General features: G+C 48.1%; 1 protein-coding gene across 1 annotated transcript in view; it reads right to left on the minus strand.

Moving 5' to 3' along the window:
- Positions 1-9477: 9477 nt before the first annotated feature.
- Positions 9478-24295, minus strand: part of VOPP1 (VOPP1 WW domain binding protein) — a 100540-nt gene continuing 85722 nt past the window's right edge. Inside the window, exon 5 of the mRNA XM_061198328.1 lies at positions 9478-12139. Within this exon, the coding sequence (XP_061054311.1) occupies positions 11949-12139 (191 nt within the window). The 3' untranslated portion in view covers positions 9478-11948. The remainder of the gene's footprint in view (positions 12140-24295) is intronic.

The following is a 24295-nucleotide window of genomic DNA, read 5'->3' on the forward strand; positions in this document are numbered from 1 at the left end:
TAGCATATGGTATTTGTTTCTTTTTCTGACTTACTTCACTCTGTATGACAGTCTCTAGGTCCATCCACCTCTCTACAAATAACTCAATTTCGTTTCTTTTTATGGCTAAGTAAGATTCCATGGTATATATGTGCCACATCTGCTTTATCCATTCATCTGTCGATGTAGTCCTGGGTTCTTGGTAGGCCCTTCCAATCTGGGAACTCATGTGTTTCAATTCTAGGAAATTTTCTTGAATTATTTAATGTTTTTTTCCCCTCCACCTTTTTGCTTTACAAGAGATTTCAACTTTATTTTTGAATCCTTCCATTGTGTGTTTAGTTCCAGGAGTTTTTCTTGTTCTCAGGGTATCTTTTGTGTATATCCTCTTCATATTTCTTGTTGCAATATCTTATCTCTTTGAGGATGTTAATTTATTCAACACATAGTCATGAAGGGCTTATTCAATGCCACACATTATTCTAGGCACTTGGAATCCATCAGTGATCAAAACAGTCAAAAAGTCTTATCTTGTAGAGTTTGTGGTATAGCAGCGAGAGACAAACAATAAGGCTAAATAGGCAAATTTTCTCCTATAAGGAGAAACTTTCTCCTATAAGGTAATAAATAATATGGGAAAAAAGATAGAATAAAACAAAATAAGAGGGACTGACGGTGGAGAGAACACAATTACTGTTTTAAACAGGGTGGTCAGAGTAAGACTAGAGACAGTGACATTTGAGCCAAGACTTGAAGAAATTAAAGGAGTTGTCCAGATGAGTATCTGTGGAAAGAGCCCCTGACAGAGGCCGTGCCCTGTTCAAGAGCGGAGTGAATGAGCAGACGGGGGGAGGAGGGAGGAAGGCCCGGGCCTGGAAGGCCATTAGGAGGAGTTTGGCTTTTACTCTGGGTGAAGTACAGAGCCACTGGAGGGTTTGAGAAAAGGAAGGACATTATCTGATTTATGCGTCGAAGGGGACGTCCTGAGAGAATGCCTGGTGGACGTAGGGAAACCAGAAGGCTGGTCCAGGAGAGAAATGATGTGGGCTTGGCGAGAATGGTCGGCCTCTAGCGGTGTCCTAGAGCCAGTAGGATTCCTGACGGCCAGTGCAGAGCACGAGAGAGCAGAGTTGGCCTTGGAAGGGGCGTCGCCAGCAGCTGAGATGTGGAAGAGGCCAGTTGGGGATCAGGGCATGTGGAGTCCGACGTGACCGGGGACGGCTGGAGTTTGGAGAGAAATCTGGGAGGGAATTGTCACTTTGGAGTCATTTGCATATTGATTATTTACAGCTATGAGCTGGGAGAGCTCACCCAGAAAGTGAGGGGAAAGGGAATAGGGAAGGAAGGAGCTAAGGCAGAGCCTTGGCCATGTAACGCCAAGAATCGGGAGGAGTTTGCTCCAGCAAAGGAGGATGAGAAGAAGCAGTCATTGGGTAGAGGTCTGTTTTCCTGGCGGCCAGTGAGGAAATTGTACGTGTGCAGAGGAGTGACCGGCTGTTTCAGATGATCCTGGTAAGAGAGAAGGGCTAGGAGTTGGCCATTGCATTCAGCAGCCTGGAGGTCCTTGGTGAATTGGTGAGCAGAACAGACAATGCTGAAAGGAGTTTGGTTGCAAAAGAGAGGAAAGAAATGGGGCCATAGTTGGTAAGAGAAATAAGATCAAGAAAAAACTTTTTTTTTTTTTTTCAGAAAAATAACAGCATGTTTGTAAACCAGTGTGATCCAATGGGAGCTTTTTAAAAAAATCATGTAGGGACTTCCCTGGTGGCTCAGTGGTTAAGAATCCGCCTGCCATGCAGGGGACACAGGTTCAATCCCTGGTCCGGGAAGATCCCACACGCTGCAGAGCAACTAAGCCCGCATGCCACAACTACTGAGCCTGCACTCTAGAGCCCGCGAGCCACAACTGCTGAGCCCATGTGCCACAACTACTGAAACCTCTGTGCTCTAGGGCCTGTGCTCTGCAACAAGAGAAGCCACCGCAATGAGAAGCCTGTGCACCGCAACGAAGAGTAGCCCCCGCTTGCCGCAACCAGAGAAAGCCCACACGCAGCAACGAAGACCCAACGCAGCCAAAAATAAATTTATTAAAAAATAAAAAATAAAAATAATAATGTGCTGCATAATCACAATACCAGTGTCACACCTGAGAAAACTAACAATGATTCTGTAATATTATGCTGCATCCAGGCCATGTGCGGTGCCCCGACTGACTCAGGAGTGCTTTAAGTCTGTATTGTCATTGTTTTCCATTAGGATCCAATCTAGGTTCCTGCTTTATATTTTGTTAATCTTTTCATAACCTAGGACACTCACCTTTTTTGTTTTGTTTTTAACGACATCAACTTTCTAAAGACACCAGGACTGTTGTCTTATAAATCTCCCCCATGAGTTTGTCTGATTCTTTCCCCACGGAAACTTGTCCTGCCATCTCCCACTTCCTCTAACTTGGAGGTTAGGTTTGGACTCTGGAGCTATACTGTCCAATATGGTAACCACTAGCCACCGATGAGTATCTGAATGTAAATTAGTTTAATGAAGATTAACTTAAATTTTAAAATCCAGTTCCTGCATCTCCCTAGCCTCATTTTTTTTTTTAAAACATCTTTATTGGACTATAATTGCTTTACAATGTTGTGTTAGTTTCTGCTGTATAACAAAGTGAATCAGCTATATGTATCCTAGCCTCATTTCAAGTGCCCAATATCCACATTTAGCCCGTGGCTACTGTACTGGACAGTGTAAGCATTTCCATCATCATAAAAATTTCTGTCGGATAACACTGCTCCAGATGCTGTTATATCCTGGTTGGGCATTTTTGGCAAGACTGTTTCTTAGGTGGTATTTTGTACTCTGTACTTCACATGCAGAGGCCTGGTTAGGAGTCCCGGGGTGCCCTGAGGGACTTGTAAACTGCACTAGGAATATCACACGCCCTCCACATCCGTCTCTGGTCGTCAGTCGGGATGCTACATCCTGTGATGGAAAGATTTCTAGGGAAAAGAAAATAAAATCAAAGAATTTTAGAGCTGAGAGGGAAGTTTGATATTATTTTATAAGCAGCTGAGGAAACTGAGGCCCATAGAGGTTCAAGACTTGCTCAGGGTCACTGATGCTAATTGGAAGCAGAGAATCACCTTCGACAAGCATCTTCTTATTCCTGGCCATTCATATATCAGAGTTGAAAATACCCTGTGGCAACTGAAATCACACTACTAAAAATAATCATAAAATACCTTTTATTGAGTATTTATCGCATTAGGTACTGTATTTAGTCCTTAAAAAAATTACTTCACGTGATTCTCACAACCACCCCACAAGGAAGGTTACTTACAGAAAATCTCTAACTGGCCTTTCCATCATGGTCACAAGGTAGCTGCTGCAGCTCCAGATATCACATCAATGTTGAAAGCAGGGTGAACCTGCATGTGGCGGTGCCAGCAACTCCAGTCTCAGTTATGACAAAAGTGAAATCTTTCCCACAGGCCCAGAGTAGACTTCTGTAGTATCTATCATTGGCCAAGACTGTGCCCCTGTTGCAAAGAAACTGTGGCTCTTCTGGCTTCTATAGAAGAAATAGAGAAGGGAATGGGGGTTGGATTAAACCAAGCAACGATGGAGGTGTTGCTGTCCTCACGGTTCAGTTGAGGAAGCTGATGCTCAGGGTGCAGAATCCCCCCCCGGGGGCTACCCAGTGCGTTAAGTGGCAGAGGTGCTTTGGCTCCAGAGCCCATGGTGAGTAGTGTCCTCACTGAAGAATGAAAATGAGGGCTGTGATGCTGCCAGGTCTGGGCTGGTTCAAACACTTCAAGAGGTAGGATGCGTGTGTCCTCAAAGAACAGGGGAGAGGCTGCCCCAGGCCGTGTTGCTGCCACCCGAATAATAAACTGAGGAAGGACGTTCAGGAGAAGACTGCCATAGGTATTTGTGGGTGGACAGCTTAGGGAAGTTTTACTTACTCCACTCGTAATATATATTTAAAGCTACATTTCATGTTATCTATATACTTAATGCTATATATATTCAGTGCTATGTTTATATATCATAAATATTTCATAAATATATTTAATATATGCTATATTTCATGTTTTCTCCCCAACCTTCCCTTTTCCATGAGAGCTTAGTCTTGCCAGCCTTGGTCTTGCCAACCACACACCTTTCGAGAAGGTGTTTCTCACAGTTGGTAAGAGATTCATGTAATAAATGATACAAATTGAACAAAAATGGGGCTTCTGGCTCCTCCTCAAGTGGGCAGCTATGCATGGACCGTTGATCATACGCAGTGCCTGCGAAGCCTGGTGGGACACGTCAGTACAATCTTCCGAATGGGAATATCTGCCGAAAGCCCGAAAAAATGTACAGATGCTTCGACCCAGCAATTTAAGTCCACGATTTTATTCTGAGGAAGTAAATGTGGATGAACATTAAAAATGGTCACGAGCTCACTCAGCACAGCATTGTTCATAATAGGGAAAAATTAGCAACAATTTTTGCAAAAAAAGCAAGTTGGAGAAATACATTAATACCATGAAGTGAAAAGTGAAACAAAACACATATGTGGAAAAATTAGGAAGAAAAGCAGGGGGATTGTAAACGTAAAATGTAGGCGGTGGTAGGAGGTGCAATGGAGCAGATGCGCGGGGCGCCTCCGTTCTGTGTCCTAAGTGGGCCTGTGTGTTCGTGTGAGTACATCTGCTCCGCATCATCCGCAGTTAGGCCAACAAACTGAGAGGCATCACAAGAAAGCCTGGTTTTCCTCGGCAGCCGCCGTCCTGGGGGTTTGTAGGCGATCTCGGCCCGCACAGTCGTCCGGGACTAGGCGTCTGCGGCCCGGGGTCCGGGCTGGCGCGGGAGGGAGCGCCTCGAGGCCCGGCGGGAGTTCAGGACGACTCGGGTCCCCTGCGTCCTCATCCACCCCCGGCCCGGCCCCTCGCCGCCCGCTCCCGAGCATCTAGCCGGCATCCACCATACGCCTTAGGCAAAAGTTACACTCATTATTCTGAGTGTGTAGAATACTTTGTTGTTTAGAAATGAAAAATAAAATGGAACGACCCAAAAATTAGATCAGAGTGTGTGGGTTAAATCAACTGCGGAGCAGCCGTGTGGTGGGGCGCTGTTTAACCATTGCAGGGAAGAAGCAGGAGACTATTCAAATGCCAGGAAAAATGCTAGAGAAAAGCGGGCTACGAAGGATCCCGCGGTGCACATGTGTCGTCAGAGCAAGGGACCTAGAAAGCGGCGGAAACCCGCCCAGCTGCAGTCTCGGGATACTGGGGTCGCAGGTGATTTCTATTTACCTTTTGCTTTGTGCTTTCCTGTACGGTCTACATTTTAGGTTAAAAATAAAGGCATGGGTTTGGTTTTGAGTAAAAAAGTATCAGCAGGGACTTTGCCAAGGGCTAAGCAGGGTCCCCTCCTGGAGCCTCCCCGGGGCCGCCGCGCCCCAACCTGGCTCGGGGAGGGGCGGGGCCGGGGGTGGGGCCGGGGAGGGGCGGGACCCGGGCCCCGGTCTCCGGTCCCCAGTCCCCTCTCTGGGCGGGCGATCTGGGCGCAGAAGCCGCGGTCCGCGGTCCCGGGCTCATCGTGGGGTGGCGCGTGCGTCATTGGCTGTCCAACTCGCACCACACCCTGGGCGCCTCCGTAGCCCCACTTTCCAGATGGGGAAACGGGGACACCAGGACGTCCCGTGCCCCCAGTCGTCAGGGCGACTCCGAGGCAGGGCGTCTGGAACGCCCGTCCATGTGCGCGTATGGTCCCTCCGTGCCCATCCGGCTCCACCGCGAGCGCTAAGCCAGGGCCCTCACCACAACCCAGGGCGACGAGGACAGGACGGCGACAGCAAGAGCAGAAGGTCGGAGGAGGGAGCCGGTCTCCAAGGTCAGCGCGCCCAGAGCGCCCTCCCCAGGTCCTGGGGGACACGCGGGCCGGGCACCGACCGGAGCTAGGCGCGCACGTGCCTTCCCGGGGCTCCCCAGAACCGAACTACACATGCCGGGCACTGGGGCCTTTTGGTATTTGAGGGCGAGACACACGGACCCTCCCCGCTCCGCCGCTATCTCTGCGAGTGGACGGGCCGCTTGGAAGGGGGTACCCGGCTTCGCATTTCCCTAGGGGAGCGCAGGGAAGGGGCGTGGAGAGCAGGACTGCCTGCCCGGGGTCCTGGAGACAGGAGGCCTCCCGCCCACCAGACTCTGCCCTCGGTAGATCCTGTCACCCTCTTTCTGTCCCCCTCACCCCTCCACCCACCCAACTCCTGTACCTGCATCCTAGGGCCCAGTCCTAGACTCACGTGAGAAAGGTCCTAGCTGCCTGTGAGTACAACCTTGGCACCTCTGAGGGGAGAAACTCATTCAAGGGCACGAGTGGTTAGCAGGTTTGGGGGGATGAGGGCTCTGGCGAGAGGACACGACTTCTGCAATCTGTATCCGCATCTCTTCTGCACCCACACGGGGGCACGCTGCTAACTTCCTCCTGACCATGACAGGCATGAAGAAGCCAACTACTGCCTTTCCCTCCCTTCCCTTGCTTGATAGCAACTCACTCCTTCCAGGATTTCTGTTTCCTTGGAGAACTTGGTGAGGACAAAGGAGTGAGAGCTGGTGGCTGGGGGACATTTGGGGCAGAAGACCCCAGGGCTAGTCATAGCACCATCTACCAGACCTGATCTGGGCATGCTCTCCAGGTCCCGCCGGACCTGCGGCCTCGCCACCTGGGTGTTCCTTAGCAGTGCCTTTGGGGACTGGAATGAAAGGCTGAGCTGCAATGGGGGCAGCACCCCCCACGCTCCCCAGAAGCTCAGGAAGAATTCGCCCCATACCTCCCAAGACTGTTGACTTGTAACCTTAATATTGAGTTTTGTTACAGAATCTACAACATCAGACGTTTAATTTAGAGAATGTGTTGGGTCCCTAAAAACTGGACTATTATCACCTGAGGTTGAACTTTACCTTCAACCTTTTCATAATTAACTTCCTTTTAACCTCACTGGATTTTGTGGTGACTGACCGGCCAGAACATAGGAGCGGAGTATTTTCTTATGCACTTGCCTCACACTGTCCAATAAAGCAGCCACTGGCGGTGGAGTTACGGTGCACTTGAGATGCAGCTGCCTCAAGTTCACCGTGCTGGTGAATACAAAATCCACACTGGGTTTGGAAGACAGTATGGAAAAATGAATGTAACATTTCTTGTTAAAATATTTTACACTGCTACATGTTGAAATACTATTTTGATACATTGGGTTAAATATTAAAATAAATTTCATCTTTTTTGATGTAACTAATGAAAATTCAGTATAACATGCTTAGCTGACATCTTTTTAACGGACAGTCCTGGTCTAGAACATACATCTAAAAGCATTTCTCCTTATAACCTTTAAAGCAAGATGAAAAATTCCTTTCTTCCTCAAAAACATGAGGGATCGTTATTGTTTGTAAGGGCTGTGACCAGGCACTTTTCAAAGGCACACGCTCTGTACACACAAAGGTACACGGTCTCCTGTTCCTGTACAGTGAGCACCGGTCTGTGGCAAATGTGACTCAGGGCTTTCAGGACCTCGGGACTGTTTGTGATTTCGAGTCCAGAGAGGAAGAAAAAGCAGCGCCCCCTGCATTCCTGCTACTCTTGAGACCACGGGCCCTCCTCCACCCTCATTACACCCTGGGGACCAGGAGCCTTTCCTCACAGAAGCAAAGCCAGACCTTGGTGCCTGGAGTCAGAACGGGAGACGCAACAGAACCCAGCTCTACCGGGGAGGAGGGGGGGGGGGAGGTGTCAATAATCGTCCCTGCACCAACCACACCGTTTTTAGGAAGGCTTTGAGCAGGATCCACCCTGGACACCGCGGCACAGCCAAGGAGGCAGGAGCATTGGAACAAAAAGCTATGTGGGCGTCAGGGAATGGCAAGAGAGACACCCAAGTAACAGGACGGATTGCTTATAACCATGGCTGGTTCTGGGGCATGCACAGACCTCATTCAACGTAAATGGTGGGGAAAAGAGATGGTCGCGCGAGGTTTCTCCTTCCCAGCTCTGGCGGGCTCAACACCCACTGCTGAGCAGCCCACAGCCCACATTGCAAGACGGTAAGGTGACGTGGGGGGCAGTGGCAGTGTTTGGGACCCCTTCGGCTTCCGTCTTCACATCCTGGATGTATTCAACGGGAATTTGCTCCCCTCACACCACGGAGCTCATCTCCTGATGGGCAAAGGACGGGGTGGGAACTCATTCTCTCTCCCACGGCTTCAGTTCCGCTTGCGCAGGGAAAAGAGGAATGAGGGAGAACAGGATTTCTAACATTTGTTGAGTGACCATAATGTGATTTTGCAGTTGAGGAAACTGAGATTGGAGATCATTTGAGTCATTGAAACTTCTCTGCACGTTGTCGGCTCCCATCTTCTCAGATCTGTTTTCTTCATCTGTCAATCCCACCTGCCACCTTCTATTTCAGAAATTACAATTTCTGATCTTGCACTTTTTTGCCTTGATAACTATTATGGACTTTTTGGAGTTCAGTGAAATTTGGGAGGGACAGACAAGAGTGAATACTGTGTTTGCCATCTCCAGTCATGACCTCTGATGTGTAAATGACCCTGCTCCCGCTTCACTGGGGGAAGCTGATGGCCAGCGGCTCGTCCAGTGAGGCGTGTAAATCAGCTCTGAGTTCCCCACCAGCAGGCTGTCTGGCCTCTTCTACCTTATTTCCTGTCCTGTTTTAAGATAGTAAATTATAAAACACTTCTTTATAAACATTATCTCAGTTAGTGATTCATCTAAAATACAGCCTAACTGTAGCAGCTATAGATCTGTGAGAGAAATACAGTTTCTGACCAAATAGAGTTGGATTTTTTTTTTTAAATAAATTTATTTATTTATTTTTGGCTGCGTTGGGTCTTCGTTGTTGCACGCGGGCTTTCTCTAGTTGCGGCGAGCGGGGGCTACTCTTCTTTGCAGTGCGCGGGCTTCTCATTGCAGTGGCTTCTCTTTGTTGTGAAGCATGGGCTCTAGGCACGCAGGCTTCAGTAGTTGCAGCACGTGGGCTCAGTAGTTGTGGCACATGGCCTTAGTAGCTCTGCGGCATGTGGGATCTCCCCGGACCAGGGATCGAACCCATGTCCCCTGCACTGGCAGGCGGATTCTTAACCACTGAGCCACCAGGGAAGCCCTAGAGTTGGATTTTAAAATCAAGGCTCCCCTACCTATGCAAAGCACACTCAGACCCCCAGATAACTAATATCAGTATTAGCTGTGAGTCCACATAATTAATGCTTCTGTCTTCCTATTCTGATAATTTTTTCCTTAGCTAGATATTTTAAATGTGTTGGTGAAACAAAAGTTCCTTATCTTCTTGGATAGCATCTAATTTCCAGTTCTCCTGAGATTGGGTGCATCCCTCACCCACTCCACCCCACCCAGCTGAACTGAGAGCCCACTGTGCATCCTTCTTTAGAATCTTCATCTCTCCCCTCTTTCCCACTCCCCAGCAAAACAGTCAAAGCACACACCCAAATTTATTTTTATTTTGCATACATAGGAAACATGACCCTATCAAAAGAACAAAAAAGAGAAAAGAGCCAAGTGTTACAAGAGGAAAAGCATGCACCGATCTGCTCCCAGCTCACTCCTGGCCACACACTCTACGGAACTCTATGGAATTTCACACACCGGGAGCTGGACTGGCTCCAAGCGGTGGGCACTGCCCACTGACAGCACGGAGGGAAACAGAATGGGCAGGAGGTGTCACTGCGAGTGGAATTTCCACACAGTGTCAGTGCCCACAGTAGTGGGTTCTCACCCTGGTTCAAGGGAAAACAAAATTTATCTCACACAAACATGAATATAAAATTGTTGAGTGCTACCTAAATCATTCAGTCTCAAGATCATTTGCTATCAAAAAGATAAACAAAATTTCGTCACGGACATTTGGGTGGCTACTCAGCTGCACCCAATCCAACTCCAGGGGCAGCTCGCGGGGCGCTTCCTCATCAGAACAGTAAAGGGAGAGACTGGACCTGAAAATGCAAAACGAATGACCTGGAGGAAGAGGGCCTTTTGGACCCATGTAGTTGTCCTGGGTTGTCAACAGCAAATGCTGCACTTTGTTGTCTCGTTCGAATCAAGGACTTGAGTGCGGGGAGGTACTGAAGTTGGGCACAGGAGTTCAGAGGTCACACTCGGTGGTCAAAGACACCGGCAGCAGCATCCGTGTTCACAGACTGTTTCCAAGGTGTTCATCTGGCTCCAAGAGCGTCCTGTGGAATTCCCGGGGAGGCTCCCAGATTCCCCATCCTTAGAAAAGGTAAGTCACTGTGGCCCCATCCTGATTCCTCACCCCTACGCCACAGACGTGTCCCGGTAGAGCAGGGACACGGAGACTAGGGCTAGGGAACGAAAACCCTCAGCATCCACTCCGGTGAGATGCCCTGATGCTCAGGTTCAACGAGTGACAACTCCTCAAGAGGCTCTGTTTAGTTCATTTCAAAAATAAGCACTCCACCCCCAGCCCACTGCTACACATACAGGGATCTACCTGTCTTGGCTACGCGGCTTTGCCCTTCCTGTACGTGACCTGTCAGGTCTCACTCTGGGTTTAAATACACGATCGTGGGCGTTACTCACCACGCAGAGGAGAGGAGCAGGACCCCGGCCCCCTAACAACCCAGCACTACCTGTGATCCCAGGGCCAGAGAGGTTTCTGAGCCAGGGTTTGCGTTCCCAACCAGATCTTCTATATTCTAATTTTGATGAACTCCTCAGTGAAATCTATTCGGTCCTTTTTGAAGAGCTCTCTCTGCAGTCCTGGGGCTTTGCGTTCCCGTCTTTTTCTTGGCAAGCTCCTCGTCTTCGGAGCCCGGCGTACACCTGCCGAGATCAGTCAGCCAGGGCCCAGGCCTGCCCAGCCCAGGCTCAAGCCACCAACTGCGCCCTGCTGGGACACCTCTCTCCAGGGGCGCCCTGCTGGGACACCTCTCTCCAGGGGCGCCCTGCTGGGACACATCTCTCCAGGGGCTGATGTGGCTTCCCAGCCGATGTGCCTCTCTGCTTTGAAAGTGTCCCTCACAACGCGCTGTCAGAGCTACCTCAGGGGAGGGGCAGAGGCGCCTGGCCGTGATTGCAGGCCAGAGAGCTGCCGACGTCCAGGAAGGACTCTGCGTCTGACCTTAGGACAGGACTCCACACCACCTTCCACAGGACACACTGAAAAGGGCTCGAACATTTTTTTCCCCAAGTCGGACCAAGAGCTCATCAAATGCAATGTCCGGTTTGAGGCAGGGGGCAATTTCCCATGAATTTAAATAACTTTGCTTAGTGACTTTCAGATAACTATAGACATCAACTTGGCCTGATTCTGGATCCTCATCTCCTTGAGGTGCAGGCTGTGCCCAGGGCTCTCCCAGCCCTGGCTGCGCAGAGGGCAGCTCTGGTCTTCAGGAAGGGGATGGAGAAGAGAGGGCTCCAAGGCTGCGCCGCCAACGCCTGTTTCTCTGAGAGCCTTTTGAAGAGGAAGACTGACGGGCAAGGAGCTCACAGAGCTGGCCCTGTGGTGGTGCCTCGTTTCAGACGGGCCGCCTGCCGTGTGCAGGGCCTTCCGGGCGGCCCGGGCCCCTCCTCGTGTTCACGCGTACTCACCTGCACGCGCCCTGCCTCACCTTCCGCCGGGGTCTCTCCCCTGAGGGTCTGGGCGCACCACCCTAGGGGGTCAACCCTCGGGACTCTCCACTCGGCCAGAGGACAGATTACATTGGAAACAGAAGCAACAGAGGAGACACGGGGTGAATTCAAATCCTGGTCCTCCAAGGAAAACTTGAAAGGAAGCTGTGCTTGCTTTGAAGATATCAAAAAGGAGTTTGCCCTTAGTGGCTCAGAAGACCATTCCTGGAAGTGAACGGTGATGGAGACAGGGAGGGCGAGTGACAGCCTCTCCTGGCCTCCCCGGCCAGTTGCACAGGCAGGTGCCAGGCAGCTCCCGGCTACTTGGCCTTCACCACCTGTTCATATGGGGGCGGTGGCGTGTTGCAGTAGGAAGGGGGCGGTGGGTAGGCCATGCTTCCCTGGGGTGAGTTGGGTTGGACCTGGAAAGCCATCGCCATAGGGTTCCCAGCAGGATTCATCCCTGGTCCTCCAGGGTCGGTGTAAAACGGCAGCCCCAGTTGCTGGGCTCCTGAAAGACAGGCAAGCAGATGTGAGCACAGCAGAAAAAACCCACAGCCCATCACAGCCAGGGCCCAGACACAGCAGGGCACCTGGGATCAGGAAACAAGCAAAGGCAACATGCCAGCCCCGGCCTCCTGGAGCTTCTCCTCTCCTGGATGCAGACAGGCAGAAAGCACCACAACGCGAGAGGGTGTCTGAGTGATGGAGGGACATTAGCGGGATCAGGTGTGGCAGGGACCAAGCCGCAGCCGAGTGACACACCAGGGCAGCTCTGCCAACACCTTGGGGAGGTGCACCAAAAAATTACCATCAGAGAGGGCCGAGTATCCCTGAGAGCCTAAAAAGCCTGGGCGTAGAAAGGTAAGTCAACTCAGAGAGAACTGAAAAGAGGACCCTGTGTTCCCGAATCTCGGCCAGAATCATCACCGGCACCTCCACACACTTTCTGAGAACAGTTTGCTGAAGTATCAGCGCCACTCCCACCTGCTGGATTAACATTTAATCAGGGCAGATTACCTGTCATCCAGGTGAACCCAATTCCCAGATAAGGCGACGACCTACGGGGCGGATGCCAGCGGGCTGGGCTGCCATGTCTGTGGACGCTCCCCCTGCCCTGGATGCTGCAGGACAAGGACGCTCTTGTCTCAGGGAGAGGCTGCAGGATGCAGGCTGAGCCCTGCTGCGGGCCAGGGTGCAGGGCACGGGGGTCCAGAGAGCACAGACGGTGACAAGAGAGAAAATACCGGTCACCCTGCCCCAAATCTAGCCCTGACTCTCATTTTAACAGTAGAAACACCTGAGCTGCTGTTTTGGAGCCTATTTCCTAGATCTGCTTTTTCTGATCATGTTGATAACATGACAGGACACTGACTAAATAAATAAAGAATCAAGAAGAGAAACTGTGGGCTCCGGGTTTTACGTGGGCTGGGCTAAGTTCACGAGTGAAATCAGGTGTATCTGAGTTAGGCCTCATTCAACCCAGGAGACACTCGGGCACCAGAGGTCGTCTCTGTATGTGTATTGTGTAGGGTCTTTTTTTGTGCAAATCTTCCTCTGCCACAGTTTAACTGAATAAAGGTCAGATTCCTGGAAAGATGCCCACCAAGGTGTGCAGGATGTCTTGGAAATCTACAAGTGTGCTGAAGGACAGAGTATAGGACAGAAACACATGGCCAGAGATGCATTCAAGGGTGTCGGGAGGAGAGCAATCAGCCACAGGTGGCACCTTAATCAGCTCCGCCTCATCTCACACCTGCTTCTACTGGTGCATCTTGCCTGCTGCCAGGAGACGTGCTCGTTTACAAGACATGTTTGTATACAAGCCTGTGACCAGCCAGGACCGTGCGCTTCTCAAGGGCAGAGATTATATTTTATTTACTTTATTTATTTTATTTACTCTGAATCCCTTTATATTTTATACAAATAAAAAGCTAAAGATGAAAAAAAAGAGGCTAATGTAATAGTCCGGGAAAGACACAATGGAAGCCTCTGAATATGAGAGAAGAAATGGGGAGGAGAGAATGAGAGAGGGGTTCAGGCGGTGTATCCAAGGACCCGGGACCAGCTCAGTGTGGAGCGCGTGGGGAGGAGAGGCCTACGTAGGAAAGGCCCGGCTTCTGGTGTTGATAAGGGGCCCACCAGGCGAGAGAGGGGACAGAGGAAAAGGGCAGGGCCCGCGGGAGCCCAGGCAGCTCTGGGGGCCTTCTTTGTGGAAGTGGCAGCAGAGACGTGGCCTTGGCCGAAACCTCCCAGGAAGAGTGTGTGGAAGGGCCAGAGGACGGCTGGGGAGAGCAGCGCAGACAAGACCAGCACTCAAACGAGGAGAAACACAGGAGGTGTAGGCGGCGGCGAAGAATGAAAGGAGAATGGGAGGAAAGAGTGAAGCAGTGAGGCGGGAGCTGTGTCACCGGGAGGGGTGGGGGGGGCACAGGGCAGCACCGCGCCTTCTCAGCCCACAGGACATTCAAGATTTCTGGCCAACAGTTTCAGCACCATGGCTGGCACAGAAGCCCAGCTGCCGGGGCAAACAGCTGCTCCAGGGTAAGGGGTGAAGACCAGAGGGGAGAGGTGGTGGCTAAAGGGATGCACGACAAGGGCAGATGTGTTTTGTTTTGTTTTTTATTCTTTAAAAAACTGCTTTAAGGGACTTCCCTGGTGGCGCAGTGGTTAAGAATCCGCCTGCCAATGCAGGAGACACGGGTTCGATCCCTGGTCCAGGAGGATCCCACATGCCGCCGAGCAACTAAGCCCGTGCGCCACAACTACTGAGCCCGCGAGCCACAACTACTGAAGCATGCGCACCTAGAGCCTGTGCTCCACAACAAGAGAAGCCACCGCAATGAGAAGTCCACGCACTACAACGAAGAGTAGCCCCCGCTCACCGCAACTAGAGAAAGCCTGCGTGCAGCAACGAAGACCCAACGCAGCCAAAACAAAACAAAACAAAAAAACAAAACAAACAGAAAAAAACTGCTTTAAATTAAGGTACAGTTGATTTACAAGATTATTAGTTTCAGGTGTACAACACAGTGATTCAAAATTTTTATAGATTATACTCCATTTAAAGTTATTACAAAATAATGGCTATATTTCCCTGGTCTGTACAATATATCCTTGTTTTTTTAGACATAGCAGTTTATACCTCTTAATCCCCTACCCCTATCTTGCCCCTCCATCCTTCCCTCTCCCCACTGGTAACCACTAGTTTGCTCTCTATGTCTGTGAGTCTGCTTCTGTGTTGTTATATTCATTTGTTGTATTTTTTAGATCCCACATATAAGTGGTAACTGACAGTATTTTTCTTTCTCTGTCTGACTTACTTCATTTAGCGTAATACCCTCCAGGTCCATCCACATTGTTACAAATGGCAAAATTTTATTCTTTTTTATGGCTAATAGTCCATTGTGTGTGTGTGTGTGTAATGCAGTATATATATACACACACACACACATATACACCAGGTCTTCTTATCCATTCATCTGTTGATGGACACTTAGTTTACTTCCATATTTTGGCTACTGTACATAGAGCTGCTAAGAATACTGTGTGGCATGTACTTTGCAAAGTAGTGTTTTCAAAGAGGATGTTTACCCAGGAGTAGAATTGCAGGATCATTTTATTTCTATTAGTTCTATTTTTAGTTCTTTGAGGAGCCTCCATGCTGTTTTCCATAGTGGCTGCACCAACTTATATTCCCACCAACAGTGCCCAAGGTTCCCTTTTCTCCACATCCTTGCTAACTTTTTGATGTTAGCCATTCTGACAGGTGTGAGGTGATATCTCGGTGTGACTTTGACTTGCATTTCCCCGGTGATCAGTGATGCTGAGCATCTTTTCACGTGCCTATTGGCCACCTGGATATCTTCTCTGGAAATATGTCTATTCAGGCCTTCTGCCCATTTTTTAATCAGGTTGTTTGGTTTTTTGTTGTTGAGTTGCATGAGTTCTTTATATATTTTGGATATTAACCCCTTACATATGATTTGCAAATATTTTCTCCCATTCAGAAGGTTGCCTTTTTGTTTTGATGATGGTTTCCTTCCCTGTTAAAAGCTTTTTAGTTTGATGTAGTCCCATGTGTTTATTTTTGCTTTTGTTTCCTTTGCCTTAGGAGACAGATGCAAAAAAATACTGCTATGATTTATGTCAAAGAGTGTTCTGCTTTATGTTCTCTCCTAGGAGTTTTATGTTTCAGAGCTTACGTTTAGGTCTTTAATCCATTTAGAGTTTATTTTTGTATATGGTGTTAGAGAGTGTTCTAATTTTATTCTTTTACGTGTAGCTGTCTAGTTTTCCCAGCACCACTTACTGAAGAGACTGTGTTTTCCCCATTGTATATTCTTACGGCAGAAGTATTTTTAAGGATGGGAAATGCTTGAGCGCGTTTATAGAGTTAGGGACAGAAATACAGGAAAGAGAGAGGATTTCTACAGAGAATATAAGCTCAGTGATGGCAGGGACCTTATAAGCCTGGTTCCACATTTGAACCCCACTGTCTAGCAAAGAGCCTGGTACACAGGAGGGCACCCAGCACGTTCTGTCACTTGGGCGGAGAGGAGCAGTACAGGCAGTGGCCTTAAGCAGCGGCACAGGGACCCACAGTTCCCTGCGTGGGAAGGGGGACCGGGCGCGCACACAGGCAGCCTCTGTACCGCGTGCCACTGGGGGGGCGGTGATCTGAGCAGACAGATTCCAAAGTCCTCAAAGAAGAGATGCTCACAGACAGTAGCAAAATGGTGACAAAGAGCGGCAGAGCCAACTGGTATGGGATTCAAAGTAGCCGGGACTGTAAGGATACAGACGTGATGGCCAGGAGCCAAGGGGACACCAGCACCATCTCCCCAACTTAGCGGGGGCGGAATGTGGGAGAAGAGAACTAGCCCTTCAATTCTGAAGGCTCACGGTAGATGGTTTAGTTAGAGAAAGAAAAGGCAGAGCGTCTGTGAAGAAGCTGGAGTTAGAGGAAGACTGTTTCTCCAGGAGACAGAGAGGAAAGGATCAGGAGAAGTGGGTAAAACAACTGCAGCCACAACGCTGCCCCGCTGTTCCCTCAGGTGTTAAATGTCTGTAACGGCTGTCTGCATTGCATCTCTATCCTATGTGGAGGGCGCAGTGGGGACAGCAGGGGTATTGGTATTGCATCCACTTTCTTGAAGACACCGAGGCTCAGGAAGACACAACTTGCCAAGGTCACACAGCTACTATAAGGAGGCACTGGAATTTGAACCCAGTAGTGTACTGGAAAGCCCAGGCTCTTTCCACTATGACATGTGTCTCACAACGGGGTGATGAAATGGGGGAAGAAGTTCCAGCTAAAGAGGGACAGGCAAAACCAGAGAAGGCTGGTGACGTGATGGACCTACATTCTGAGCACCATCCGAGGACGAAGGGCTTGGCTAAGGGCTGTCACGACCCAGGCTCCCCCCGCTCCACCACCCGCCCCGGGCTGCACTCTTAACCCGGCCACAGCCTCCTTCTCCAGAGACTTGAAGTCATTCCACTCCTTGCAGCCATCATCTCTTCCTCCTTGAGAGTCTTCGTGCGATTTGAGAGGGAGCCCTAGATTCAGTAAAGGTGAGTCGACTGACAAGAGCCCCACCCGAGCGGACACACTGTTTAATTCAGTTTCCCAAGATTTTTGTATTTATGATCATTAAACATGATCTAATATAATTTTATTTTGGTTACACTAGTTTTACAAGTTATACTAGCTTTACAAAACAAATTAGGTAGATTTCCATAATTTTCTATACTTGTAGTAATTTATAAGCATTGACATGAACTGTTTCTTAAAAGTTTCAAAGATACCATATGAATTTGGAGCCATTCTGAAAGCTAACTAACTCTTTGAAAACTTCCTCAAACTCTTACGTGCTTTGTGGACCACTGAAATTTTCAGTATTCTAATGAATCTTTGGTAATGTACACTTTCCTATCTTACCAAAATTTTCCATTTCAGGAGTACTTATTTGTAATTTTTAATCTCCTCTGGATATGTAATGTTTCAATTTATGATTTTATTTTTTCTTTATCCAGCTTTACTAATTAGATTTATCAGGGATGGGATTGGCAATGTCATTTACTTTCTTTAAAATTTACTTTATTGAAGTATAGTTGATTTACAACGTTGTGTTAATTTCTGCTGCACAGCAAAGTGACATATATATATATATTATTTTTTATATTCTTTTCCATTATGGTTTATTACAGGATATTGAATATAGTTCCCTGTGCTCTACAGTAGGACCTTGTTGTTTATCCATTCTATGCATAATAGTTTGCATCTGGAAATCCCAAACTCCCACTCCATCCCTCTCCCACCGTTTTCCCCCTTGGAAACCACAAGTCTGTTCTCTATGGCTGTGAGCCTGTTTCTGTTTTGTAGATAAGTTCACTTGTGTCATATTTTAGAGTCTACATGTAAGTGATATCATATGGTATTTGTCTTTCTCTTTCTGACTTGCTTCACTTAATATGATAAGTCCATCCATGTTGCTGCAAATGGCATCATTTCATTCTTTTTATGGCTGAGTAATATTCCATTGTGTATATGTACCACATCTTCCTTATCTATTCATCTGTTGATGGACATTAGGTTGCTTCCAGGTCTTGGCTATTGTAAATAGTGCTGCTATGAACATAGGGGTGCGTGTATCTTTTCCAATTATAGTTTTTTCTGGATATATATTGGCAATATCATTTACTTTTATTGCCTTTTACCAAGCACTAACTTTTAGATCTGCAAATCAATTTTTCTTTTTCCTGTAATTAATTTTTATTTTTTATTATGTACTTCTTACTGCTTTCTGTGACTTTATTTTATTAATTTCTGAACCTCTTTTAAGGAGAGGTCAGCTAATTCGCTTTCTTATTTTAAACTTTTAACAAAGAATAAGGCTATGAATTTACCTTTAAATGTCAGTTCACTTACATTGCATATGTTTTTGTATTAATTTTTCATTGATACATCATTCACTTGTGTATTAAGCAAACACTGAATTCTTACTATTTGCCAGCACTGTTATGGGCACCCAGAACACAGCAATGATGAAAACAGAAAATCTCAAGTCCTTATGACGCTTGCAGCTAAGAAAGATAATAAGCAAGATAAAAACAAAGTATGTAATATATTACTAATGATAGTGCTAAAGATAAAAATAAAGTGGGGATGTTGGAAACAGATAAAAAGAGAAAACAAAGAGGAGGAAAGGGAGTCCATTTTTTCACTGTTTACAGAGGGAGGGTCTCTGAGAGGTGAAACACCTGGAAGAAATGAAGGAGCCCGACATGAGCAAGTGTGTGAGGGAGAAGGTGATGGCGTAGCAGCCACGTGTACACGAAGAGGTGGCTGTAAATGGAGAATGGACCTTTCGGGCAGAAGGGATCACAGCGCTGAAGTCAGCAACATGGCAGCCTGGAAGTTTGGGGAAAATCAAAAGGTCAGTGTGCAGCAAGAGTGGAATGAGGGCCAAGAGAACAGTAGGAGAGGTGACCGGGAACAGAAGGGCAGTAGGAAGGGGAAATGTGCAGACTTAGAAAGGGCCTGTGGCCGCTGTAAGGACTTCTGACGTGAACTGTGCTCTGAGTTCTGTTTTTTACTCTGGTTGCTTTTCTGGAAATACAGTAAGTCCCCTACATACGAACGAGTCCGTTCCGAGAGCGCATTCGTAAGTCCAATTTGTTCGTTAAGTCCAACAAAGTTAGCCTAGGTACCCAACTAACACAGTCGGCTATATAGTACTGTACTGTACTAAGTTTACAATACTTTTCACACAAATAATACATAAAAAACAAACACAAAAAATAAAACATTTGTAATCTTACAGTGAAGTACCTTGAAAAGTACAGTAGTACAGTACAGCAGCTGGCATCCAGGGCTGGCATCGAGTGAACAGGTAAGAAGAGTTACTGACTGGAGGAGGGAGAGGAGGTGGGAGATGGTAGACCGAAGGATCGTCAGCAATAGGAGACGGAGGGCAAGCTGCAATTTCACTCACACCTGACGTGGATGGCACAGGTTCTGGTTCCTTGCTGGATTCAATTCTATCTACCCTCTTGAAAAAACGATCCAGTGATGTCTGGATTGTACTGTACCAGCGACATCACCGCTGCTTTTACGCTTGCTTCTGGACATCCTGGGCTTGAAATAAAGATACTGTGCTACTGTACTCTATACAGTACTGTACAGTAAAGTACACAAAAGCACAACCACTTGTAGAGGATGCACGCCCGTGACAATGTACGCCAGACATGTGAACTAACTTACGTGATTGGACATGTGAACGCACGTTAGCATCTTTGAAAGTTCACAACTTGAAGGTTCGTATGTAGGGGACTTAACTGTAGACTGAAGCAGAGGACGGGGGAAGCAAGAAGACTAGTTAGGAGGACTTGTGATAATCTGAATAAAAGGTGGCAGCTGTGGAGGCAGAGGTGGGAGAAAATGTGAAGATGGCTCTGAGACTTGGCCGAGCAGCAGAAGACCAGAGCTGCCATTCATCCAAATGGGAAGATGGGTGCGGCAGGTTTGCAGTGAGGGTGAGGGAGCACATCAGGACCCCAGGGTCCTCCCTCACTCCTATCCTTCATTTACTCAATGAGTAATTTAGAGGAGGATTCTTTTATTTCCAAGTGGGTGCAGATGATTAATTTGCTCATTCATAGATTTCTTAAAACTACAAGTTTTAGTAATATTAGTAGCAGCAACTACTGCCATTCACTCAGTGTTGTCTCAGGCCATGTGTTAAGCACTGTATTGGATCAACTCATATGCAATCACCCTAAGACAGTCTTATCTCTACCTCACAGTTCAGGTGCTTGCGGCTTAGAGAAACTGAGTCACTTTCCCAGATGTGCTACAGAGACGTGAGGTTAGAAATAGAACCCAGGGACTTCCCTAGTGCTCCAGTGGGTAAGACTCCGCGCTCCCAATGCAGGGGACCCAGGTTCGATCCCTGGTCAGGGAACTAGATCCAGCATGCCGCAACTAAGAACCAGCGCAGCCTAAGTAAGTAAATAAATAAATATTTTAAAATTTATTTATTTAAATAAAAAAAAGAAAAGAAATGGAACCCAGAGTGTCCTAGTCCAGACCCCAAGGTCTGTGATTTCTGCTCTTGCAAACTTCTTTAGATTTTCTTTGTAGTGTACAATTTCATAAATTATTTTAAATACTCCATTTTTATATTTTGATTAGATTAATAATAATGCATTGACACTTGACAGTTTCCATCATACTTCCCTCTTAATTCTGAGTTTCTGTTTCATATACTTTGAAGATATTCATGACTCAAGTTATATCCTCATTATCCAAAGTTATTTTTATCAGTATTAAAAAGATGTCCACATATATATATGTATACATATACGTGTATATATATATATATATATATATATATATATATATATATATATATATATATATATGTGTGTGTGTCAGGAAAATCATGGATTATTTCTTAAAAGATGCACAAAAGACTGGTCATGCTAGTCAGCCCGAGGAAGGGAGCCAAAGCCCTGACCCTTCGTGTTTCCTTTTGCAAGGACTACCCATCACAAAGACGGCCCTTCTTTTACTGCTTCTTTGGGAGGAGGGGGAGGAAGGGAGTTGAAAGGTGTATCTGTATTAGGTATCTGGCCTTTCAGGCTGACCTGTCAGGGTCTGTAGAGATTATACAGCTGAAATTCTGCCAACACACACATGAACACTGGGGCCCTCACATCCCACAAGAAAAGGCAGGCACAGCTTCTCCTCACAACTGTGTGTGTTTCAGCTCTGATTTGGAGGGTAATTAAACTGTCAAAACACACTTCCTACTATTTCCATTTTCCTGCAGTTGGCATCATTTATTCAGGCCACTACCGTCACTGCAGGTTGACAGATTTAGTATAGGATTGGGACGCCAGAACAGTCAGAACACCATCAACAAACTCACCATAAGTGCACTGATGGGAAGGAATAAAAATGTATCTCCCAATGGGAATACTTCATCTACTTCTATTTTATTTTATTTTTTTAAAAAAAAATCAGGGGCTTCCCTGGTGGCGCAGTGGTTGAGAATCTGCCTGCCAATGCAGGGGACATGGGTTCCAGCCCTGGTCCGGGAAGATCCCACATGCCGCGGAGCAACTAAGCCCGTGCGCCACAACTACTGAGCCCATGTGCCACAACTACTGAAGCCTGCATGCCTAGAGTCCGTGCTCCGCAACAAGAGAAGCCACCACAATGAGAAGCCCACGCACCGCAATGAAGAGTAGCCCCGCTCTCCGCAACTAGAGAAAGCCCGCGCACAGCAACGAAGACCCAATGCAGCCAAAAATAAATAAATAAATAAATTTATTAAAAAAAAAAAATCAGTATTAGTCACATGAAAGGAAACCATTTTCAAAGACACTTTAAATCATGTTAACATCTCAGACGTCACTACCAACTGTCCTCTCCAGTCTCTGTGCACCTGTGTGATCACACAGCCGGACTCACGACCACGCTGTAACACAGCAGCCTGCCCCTTCCCTAAATACAGCTTCACACGTGTCCTGCCACAGTTACACGGCCTTGACCTTGACTGTCAACTTGAGTGCCACATAATACGTCATAAAGAAGAGGGACCATAATGTCATCATCTTTTCCTTTGTGGCCCCGAACCCCCTCCCCACACTCAGCCTCAAGTGCACGAGTTTAGTGAAGCTCTGCTCAGAGAGCCCTGAAATCCAGCGCCCCCTCCTCCAGACTCACAGCTCTGCTGTAGCCAAGGCTTTATATTCTTCCCCCTGTTCTAAACGTTCTCCAGTTTTATTGAGCTGTAGCTGACATGTAACATTGTATGGCATGATGATCTGATACACACGCACGTCGTGAAATAATCACCACAGTGAGCTACCATCCACCACCTCAGAGTTGCACAGAGTTGCACATTTTTTCCCTTGTGATGAGAACTTTTAAGATCTACTCTCTTACCAGCTTTCAAATATAAATAAAGTTACCTGTGGTCACCATGCTGTACATGACATCCCCAGGACTTATGTATCTTATAACTGGAAGTTTGACCCCCTAGCACCCGCTGTCCCTTCACCCATCCCCCCCTTTCTACAAGTTCCTGAAGGGCGGTGAGCACGCGTCCCTCACACCCTCCTAGCGCACGAACACGGCGCTGCTGCCAGGCAGGCAGCCACTGTTTTCTGAAGGAACAAAAAGTCCGTCTTTCCTCTCTACCAAGGAGGGCATAACCAGGGCCCTGCCAGCGGTGTGTCGGGGAGGACTGGGGAGGCTGAGGCACTTAGGGAGCTCTGACTGTCTCTAGTTACTCTGGCCACCGCTGGACATAAAGACTATAACTGAGACTGCTTTTCTTCATAGACTTTCATTTTGCCGGTAAGATGCAGAGGCTCAGAAGAGACAGTGCCCACCCCAGGGCCCACAGACCTCAGGCCTCCTGACTCCCGGTCCAGGTGCCTCTCCTCAGTCCCCAGACCAGCTTCTCCGCACTCACCGTGCTGGTGCTTCCCTGCACAGGCCCAGGGGAGCTGGATCTCAGCCACGGCCTTTGACCGGCAGCTTCAGCCCTTGTTTCTTTTGGTTCCTCGGCAGGCTTGGAGCCCCACCTCTGAACCTCAGCCTCCATGCCTACTTTGCTGGTCTCTTCCCGCCGTCCTGCTCCAACCCACACCAGTGCCCTGGAACCGTGATGCTGCCACGCAGCCCACCCCGTTTTGAGCATCTTCGTAATGTGCAGCTCTCTGCTCTTCTGCACTCAGCCTTGATGCGCTGGGGAGCTGGTCCCAGCTGGACACCACTGCGTACCCCTCTGCATACCGGGCTCGAGTGCCGCCCTTCCCCAGCCCTCCAGGGCAAGAGTATTGATTCTTTAAAACCTGCCCTTTCTTCTTCATGAATAAGCAAAACTCACCCGAATCCACTTCCCCTCCCCCAGATCAGCAGTAGAGGGAAAACGGAGCCACCTGGCAGATGGGCAAGCGCTGCCCGCGATTCGCAGGTATCGTCTCTCCCTCCGCACCAGCCAGGCTCCTCCCGGGCCCGAGGACCTACCACGTAGGGTCAGCGCACCCCGTTCCCTTCCCAGACCGCCTGGCCCCCGGCCTGCCCTTACACACACACACACACACACACACACACACACCCCATGGGCACAGGCCTGAGCACTACGGGGTCTCAGCAAGCAGCCGCAGGGGCGTGAATCCCACCCACAGGAAGAGACGGGTCTCCAGGCCGAAATCATGGAGAAACCAATAGACCCTATTTTTCTTCATTATTACTAATTCTAAAAAATCAAAGTAATTAAATTCTTCCCAAGCATAGTGCTGTTAATTAATGACACAGCCCTGGATTTGGTGGTGAAAGTATGTATACGCCCACGGAACAAAGCAAGGCTTCATATGATGCTCTGGTGTGTTTGGGGACTGACCATTTCATACTTTACAGGCCTGTAAGAAGTGTACCAATGGAGGAGGATGGTAAACGAAGCAGCAGCTGTGACTCCCCGCAGAGAGCTGAGGATACCCACGTCAGAGTCTCCCAACAGAAGGTGAGGGGGCTCTTTTTCACAGGCCTCACTGGTGACTGCATTAGGAGAGGGCTTGGAAGAAAATAAAGCAGCCCCCATATCTCTGAACGCCCCCAACCGCAGGGTAGAACCGAATCGGGTCA

This window comes from Eubalaena glacialis, chromosome 8 (genome assembly GCF_028564815.1).
Source record: "Eubalaena glacialis isolate mEubGla1 chromosome 8, mEubGla1.1.hap2.+ XY, whole genome shotgun sequence".
NCBI lineage: Eukaryota > Metazoa > Chordata > Mammalia > Artiodactyla > Balaenidae > Eubalaena > Eubalaena glacialis.